Source organism: Peromyscus eremicus, chromosome 1, assembly GCF_949786415.1.
Source record: "Peromyscus eremicus chromosome 1, PerEre_H2_v1, whole genome shotgun sequence".
Classification (NCBI taxonomy): Eukaryota; Metazoa; Chordata; class Mammalia; order Rodentia; family Cricetidae; genus Peromyscus; species Peromyscus eremicus.
The window spans coordinates 94,830,139-94,838,576 of record NC_081416.1 but is presented as its reverse complement, the minus strand read 5'-3'; the positions used below and the strand labels follow the sequence as shown (position 1 = coordinate 94,838,576).

The 8,438-nt window shown below is 37.0% G+C and overlaps 1 protein-coding gene across 1 annotated transcript; it reads left to right on the top strand.

Moving 5' to 3' along the window:
* Positions 1-1,893: 1,893 nt before the first annotated feature.
* Positions 1,894-2,844, top strand: LOC131900686 (olfactory receptor 2AG1-like). Its single transcript, XM_059252008.1, has one exon. The coding sequence runs from the start codon at positions 1,894-1,896 to the stop codon at positions 2,842-2,844; it is 951 nt and encodes a 316-aa protein (XP_059107991.1).
* Positions 2,845-8,438: the final 5,594 nt, after the last annotated feature.

The window sequence follows — 8,438 nt, the reverse complement described above, 5'->3', positions numbered from 1 at the left end:
ATCAGGAAAGGCATCTTCGTCCATACGATGCCACCCAAAGACTGTTGCCTGACTCTCCTCACTGCCATCTCCAGTCCACATCTGTAGATGAGAGGATAGGCTAGAACAGCCCTGACACCTGACATGGATGGACTGTTGACATATTTCACCAACTTGGCAGAGCAAATCAGCTAATTACTACTGAAGTTAAACCACATTGTTACTTCCTGTTTGGATTGGAATTTTCTCAGTCTTTAAGGGAATCTACAGGTGGTCAAGTACCTAGGCTTTTTTTTTTTTTTTACTGCCAAAGGTAACAAATTTATCTATCTTTTAATTAAAATTACCATGTCATATTCTCTAGTTTTTTGGCCCCTGTTTCCCTTTCAAACTTCCTATTTTAGATTTTCTTTTGAATGTTAAAAAGGAATCAATTATGAAGGATTAAAGTCTGTGTTAGAGTCTAGATCTGGGTACATTCTTCCTAATAGTAATCTCAGTGCCTGTTTCCAGAGCCTGTACATGCTACAGCTTTTGATGATAAATATCAGAAAGTTTATGAATGTTCTAAAAGGACCACATGAACTGATACTTATTCTACATTCTCATACCATTTGTCTCTTAAGGTACTAATGTCCCCTAGTGAAGCCAATGGAAACTAATAAGATGTCAGTATATATTTACACACACACACACACACACACACACACACACACACACACACAATGTGGCTACATGGTTTATAGAAGGATGCTTTACTTTCACATCTTTCACTCTTTACTTATGTGTTGGTTTCATTTGTCCTTAAATGATACACAGCAGTGGCACCTGTCAATCTTACACCCCTGTCATTGTTAGTTTCTCCCTGAACCACTTCTATCTAGTGCGTGAGCTTCCTACTCACAGAAGACAAAGTAAGCATCAAGGTCAAAGACAATATTGGTTTGCAATTATTGGGACTGAGTACAACAAAATCTATCTGCTCTTTAGTTACTTTTCATCATTTCTCCAAAGCAAGCTGACTCATTTTTCTGTGAAAGGACTCATGTGTTGCAATTCTGTATCTTTCCATTCACTCATTGAATCATAATCTGGTAAAACAAACAAATATGTTTGTATTAATAATAAAGGTTTAACTCTAAAAGCAACACTTTCTCACCGCTATAGCCTACTTTCTGACACTTAATAGTTCTCTCAAGACTGATGGAGAAGGTGGGGCTGAGCAAGAGAAATAACTAAGGTAAACAATTTGTCTTCCTTTAATGAGATTTGCTACAAACATATTGATTTGCAAAATGTGGAAAAGGAGCTGGAAAGTTTAAGGCATGCTTGAAATCACAGAACCTAGGAGGTCCAGGCAAGAGCACCATCAAATGAGATGACTCTTGGACTCATAGAAATATCCCATCTCAAAACATATAAACAGAACCAAGAAAGGTGGGAAAAATGGAGGAAGTAAATTTTTGAAATCATATCTCTGAACTAGCTGAGAAATACATATTTAAACACATCTATGAAAACTAATTGGAATATTTAAGCCATTAGCCAAATGAAATACTAAAGGGCATATAGGTCAGAATATTTCTTTAACCCTAACATGAAAGATAACTTCTTTTCTAGGAAAGTCATTTTTTCAAGTTTAATGTCCTGACCAGTATTTCACAACGAGATAACATAATGTTTAGTCATTACTATGTAGCTCTTCTATGCATACACAAAATTTTTTTCAAGATACAACTAAGAAATAGAAATTTGGAGACCAAGCAGCATAGCTATTTAATAATGGAAAAAATATTATCTTACAATAGTTATGCAGCATACCTTCAGAGGCCTCTGATTTTACAAAACTAGGTCTATAATAGCAAACACTAAACTGAGTCAACTTCTTCCAGACAACTAAAGAGACCACACAGAATGGAGCCTTGGAACTCCACCTTGGGAAGCGGTTTCATCTTGGTGGGAATTCTCGATGGCAGTGGCTCTCCTGAACTACTCTGTGCTACAATCGCTGCTCTGTACATGTTGGCACTGATCAGCAATGGGCTGCTGATCCTGGTCATCACAATGGATGTGTACCTCCATGTTCCCATGTACCTCTTGCTTGGGCAGCTCTCTCTCATGGACCTTCTCCTCACATCAGTTATCAGTCCCAAGGCTGTCATGGATTTTCTGCTCAGAGACAACACCATCACCTTTGGTGGTTGTGCCCTTCAGATGTTCCTGGAACTGGCACTGGGTAGTGCAGAAGACCTCCTTCTGGCCTTCATGGCCTATGACAGGTATGTGGCCATTTGTCATCCATTGAACTACACGATATTCATGAGGCCAAGCATTTGCTGGCTTATGGTAGCCATATCCTGGATTCCAGCTTCCCTGAGTGCCTTGGGATATACTATCTACACCATGCAGTATCCCTTCTGCAAATCCCGAGAGATCAGACACCTGTTCTGTGAGATCCCCCCATTATTGAAGTTGGCCTGTGCAGATACCTCCAGATATGAACTCATGGTTTATTTGATGGGAGTGACCTTGCTAATTCCCCCTCTTGCTGCCATCCTGGCCTCCTACTCACTAATTCTGTTTACTGTGCTTAATATGCCCTCAAATGAGGGCAGGAAAAAAGCCCTTGTCACCTGCTCTTCCCACCTGACTGTTGTTGGAATGTACTATGGACCTCTCACAGTCATGTACATCCTGCCCAGTTCCTATCACAGTTCCAAACAAGAGAATATTCTCTCATTTCTGTACACAATTGTCACCCCAGCTCTGAATCCTCTAATCTACAGTCTAAGGAATAAGGAGGTCAGTGGGGCTTTGAAGAGGGTCCTGGGAAAACGGTTGTTGCCAACACACCCTACCTTCTAGGTATCTTTAATAGTTGTCCTTTATACTCAAATTCTCTCAAAGTCAGAAACTTCCTATTTGAAATATTTATCACAAAACCAGGAGAATAAACGTGTGTATTTTCATAGAGAAGTATGGAACCCAAACTACCTTTGTGAATGCATTTTAGTCTTATCTTCATGAGGTATTTCATAAGATTCATTCGGATCTAAAATCACTCTTCTTTTAAAAATCATTTCTATTTTCCAATTAAGTGCTTTTTTTAAAAAAACAAGGATCTAGGATATTACCTAGATATGAGCTTTAAATCATATTGGGCCAAAAACTAAAGAAAATGGTTTCAAGTGGGAAGCTCACATACAAATGTGAAGATTTTTGAGAATTACACAATTGTTTTCATTCAAAATATCTTCTTTTAATTGAATTATTTAAACTCAAATATAACTTTAATGTTCAATATACTACTGAATGTGTTTAAGACACCCAAACTTGCTGAAATGTTATGCCTACAGTGACAGCTTTGTCTATTGTTTAGATGCCATAAATTTGCATCACGTTTGCCCTTCTGTCTTTCCATGTATCAACCTTTCTAGATGGCCTAATGTATGCTAGCTCATTAGATCATGTGTATTTATACCTTTTCCTATCATTAATTATAAAGGTGGTAGGTTTGGAAAATATTTATACTTCTATCCTGTGAATAATAAAAGATAGCAATAGAATAACATCATGCTTTCCCATTTTTTCCATGAACACATCTCAGTCATTGCTAAGAGTTCCAATATTTGGTGCATGATACCTGACTAAAACATAATATGATATTTATATGTGTCAAAATATCTATGGCACCTCATGTTTATGCATATTTTTATGCTTTTGTATCAATTTAAATAAAGTTTAGAGAATAGGAGAAAGGACAATATAACCGTTTTCTTGCTAATTTTAATTTGTTGTGCTAAAAAGCTGGGTATTGCTGTTTGTGGAAATTGACTAGTTTTTTCCTGAAATTTTTATACCTGAATAAAATAGCACTGTAACTGCCTTCTTTATAACACTAAAACATGTTAGTTTTAAGCTGATCTCATAGAAAATGGCAATATAATAACTTTCACTGGATTATGAGAGGATCAGGGAACTATGGATCAGTGAGTGCTGAATAAATGTTGGAGATCATCAAGAGGTTCTGGAGTGCCACTGCACAACAGGGTTACTATTAAAAAATACAGAAGAAGGAATTTTGGAAGTGTTTACCACAAATGGTAAATATTTCAGAGGAAAACACACTAATATTTTTTAAATACTATGCAATAGGTATATGACTGAAAATGTAATATGGTACATCATTAATATATCTAACTTTTATACTTTGAAAATATTTTATACATTCTTTGAAATTTTTATATATTTTGATCATATTCACTCCCTTCCCCAAGTCCCCCTAGATTTATCCCACATCCTTACCTATGCAAAATTGTGTCCTATTTAAAAAAAAAGCCATGGTGTCCAATATGTGCTGCTCATATACCCTTGGATTTGCGGTCAAATACTGGAGTACAGTCAACCTACTAGGGGCCACTCATTTGAATAAACCTGACTATTCATTTCTCTGAAGCTGTGAATTGCCAATAGAATCTCAGGGAGGGGTGGGAATTCATGCCCACTTGCCTCCTCCATGCTAGTATTTTGTGTGGCTTGAGCTTGCACAAGTATGTGCAAACTGTCACAACTGTTGTGAGTTCATATGTGCAACTTCCCTATTGTGTCCAGGAAACACTGTTTCCTTGTAGTCATCCACCACCTCTGGCTCTTACAATTCTCCCCACCTTTCCTGATGATCCCTGAGTCTTGGCAGCAAAGGGTATAATCCAGATGTTCCCTGCACTCTGCAGTCCCTTATTTTCTGCACCTTAGCTAGTTTATGCGTCTCTGTGTTAATTGCCACCTAAGTGAAAAGAACTTCTCTGACAAAGGCTGAACGATGTAATAATCTATAGGTATAGCAATAAGTCATCAGAAAAATACATATTGGATAAAAGACAGAATTTTCAACAAATGGTCCTGGTCAAACTGGTTACCTCCATATAAAAGAATGAAACCCATCCTAATATTTCACCCTGTCTAAAATTCAACCTCAAATGGATCTAGAAGAAAGTCAGGCATATATTTGAACATATAGGCACAGAAATTTTTTATGTTTTTTTAATTTAGTAGTTAATATAACTAAAAGTAAGTTATTTTGAAAATTAATAAAAGTCCTTGTACTAGAAGTAAGCAAGTTTCCTATACAATATTACATTAATATAAGCGCTCATTTACATGGATTTCCTATCACTTTCTATATGGACACTCATTGTTCTGAGTTGATGTGTTCTTGTAGAGGATTCTTGCTCCATTGCTGACAATGGTGAAAACTTTGGGTTAGTTGTCTAGAATTCAATGCGTCTTCCATTTTTATGTAACTTTGAACATGATATGTAGGCTTTTTGAAAAAAATAGTATAAGCTATTCATTATAGTAAGCTAAGCTACATTCCCAGAATTAAAAAGAACTATTTTATAAAACTGTTATAATGATTAATTAATATAGCAAACATAAAAACAAGACAATGAAGCACCTGGAATAAATGATTGTATCATAAATCTTAGCTGTTACATGATTAAATTGCCTTGAAAGTCGTATTTGGAAGTAAATTACATCATGTGAACATTTTGTTGTGTAACTATTATATCACTCTTAAACATTTAATGTCTTATGTGTGTGTTTGCTTGTGTTTATGATAATTAGTGAAGTTTAAATCTTTTGGATAGATGACTGATCCTTCCCTTAGGTGAATTATTATGAATGAAGGTATATAAATCAAGGCTAATATCAGTTAAATATTCTTTACATAAATTTATTTAATTAATTAATTTGTTTTACATCCTGACCACAGTTTCCACTCCCTCCTCTCATCCCATTCCCTCACCTCACCTCACCTCCCATCCTCAATCTACTCCTCCTCTATTTCTGTTCAGAAAGGGGCAGGCCTCCCATTGGTATCAACAAAGTGTGATAGATCAAGCTGGGGTTAAGACTAAGTACCTCCCCTTGCATTTAGTCTGGGCAAGGCAATCCAATATGAGGAACAGGTCCCAAGAGCCAGCCAAAGCTTTAGGAACAGCCCTGCTCCCATTGTCAGGAGTCCCACAAGTAGACCAAGCTACACAACTGTCACATATATGTAGAGGGCCCAGGTCAATCCCATGCAGGCTCCCCGGTTGTTGGTTCAGACTCTGTGAGTTCCTTTGAGCCATGTTAGTAGTTTCTGTGTCTTTTCTTGTGATGACTACAATCATTTTTCTTATGGCTCCTACAATCCTTCTTCACTCTCTTCAACAGGATTCCTTGAGCTTGGCCTAATGTTTGGCTGTGAGTCTCTGCATCTGTTTCCATCAGTTACTGGATGAAACCTCTCTGATGACAATTGGGGTAGTCACCAATCTGATCACAGGAAGTGGCCAATTTGGGCCATATCCTAGGAGTCTTAGCTGTGTTCATCCTTGTAGATTTGTGGGAGTTTCCCTTGCATCAGGTTTCTACTGGACCCTGAAAAGCCTCTCCCCATTTCCAGTCATCTCTTTCAATACTCTTCTCCTCAACCCATACCCCAGTCCAAACCCTAAAGCTCCCATACTCACCCACCCCCAGTCCACCTAGGAGATCTCTTCTATTTCCCTTTCTAAGGAAGATCCATGCATTTCCCTTGGGCCCTCCTTGTTACCTAGCCTCTCTGGGTCTGTTGATTTTAGCATGGTTATCATTTACCTTACAGTTAATATCCATTCAGAAGTGAGTATATACCATGTTTTTCTTTCTGGGTATGGGTTACCTCATTTAGGATGATACTTTTTCTAATTGTATCCATTTGCCTTCAAATTTCCCGATGCCATTGTTTTTAACAGCTGAGTAATACTCCATTGTGTAAAGATACCATATTTTCTTTATCCATTCTTCAGTGGTTGAGCATCTAGATTGTTTCCAGGTTCTAACTATTACAAATAAAGATGCTATGAACATATTTAAGCAAGTGTCCTTCTGGTATGATTGGGCATCCTTCTCTATATGCCCAAGAGTGGTATTCCTGGGTCTTGAGATAGATTTATTCCCAATTTTTCTATGAAACTGCCATATTGATTTCCAAAGCGGCTGTACAAGTTTGCACTCCCACCAGTGATGGAGGAGTGTTCCCCTTGCTCCATATCTTCTCCAGCATAAGTTATCATTAGTGTTTTTGATTTTAGATTCTGACAGGTGTAAGATGGCATCTCAGAGTCATTTTGATTTACATTCCCTGATGGTTAAAGATGTTGAACATTTCTTTAAGTGCTTTTCGACCACTTGAGATTCCACTGTTGAGAATCTCTGTTTAGATCTATACTCCATTTTTAACTGGATTATTTTTTTGATTTTTTTTTATGTCTAGTTTCTTGAGTTCTTCATATATTTTGAAAATCATCCTTCTGTCAGATGTGGAGTTGGTGACAATCTTCTCCCATTATGTAGGCTATCCTAATGACAGTGTCTTTTGACTTACAGAAGTTTTTCAGTTTTGTGAGCTCCTATTTACTAATTGTCTGTCTTAGTGTCTGTGTTACTGATGTTTATTCTTGAAATTGTCTCTTGTGCCAGTGCATTCAAGGCTATTCCCCACTTTCTCTTCTATGAGGTTCAGTGTATCTTGATTTATGTTGAGGTCTTTGATGCACCTGGACTTGAGTTTTATGCAGAGTGATAGATATGGATCTATTTGCATTCTTCAGCATGCTGACATCCAGTTATGCCAGCACCATTGTTGAAGATGCTTTCTTTTTTCCATTGTATAATTTTGGTTTCTTTGCCAAAAATCAAGTGTCCACAGGTGTGTAGATTTATATCTGGGTCTTCGTTTCAATTTCATTGATCCTCTGATGCCAGTACCATGCTGTTTTCATTACTATAGGTCTTTATTAGAGCTTGAGTTCAGGCATGGTGATACCTCTGGCAGTTCTTTTATTGTACATGACTGTTTTAGCTATCCTGAGCTTTTTGTTTTTCTGTGTAAAGTTGAGTATTGTTCTTTCAAGGTCTGTAAAGAATTATGTTGAATTTTGATGAGGATTACAATGAATCTGTAGATTGCTTTTAGTAAGATGGCCATTTTTACTTAATTCTACCAATCCATGAGCATGGGAGATCTCACATTCTGATATCTTCTCCAATTTCTTTCTTCAGACTTGAAGTTCTTGACATGGAGGCCTTTCACGTGCTTGGTTAGAGTTATCCCAAGATATTTTATATTGTTTGTGGTTATTGTGAAGGGTGTTATTTCCCTGATTTCTTTCTCAGCCCATTTATCTTTTGTATATAAGTGGGATAGTGATTTTTTTTTTAGTTAATCTTGTATCCAGCCACTTTGTTAAAGGTGTTTATCAGATGTAGAGGTTCCCTAGTAGAATTTTGGAGGTCCCATATGTGTACTGTCATATCATCTACAAATAGAAATAATTGACTTCTTCTTTTATAATTTGTATCCCCTTGATTTCCTTTTATTGCTAGAACTTCAAGTACTATATTAAATAGGTATGGAGAGAGAGAAT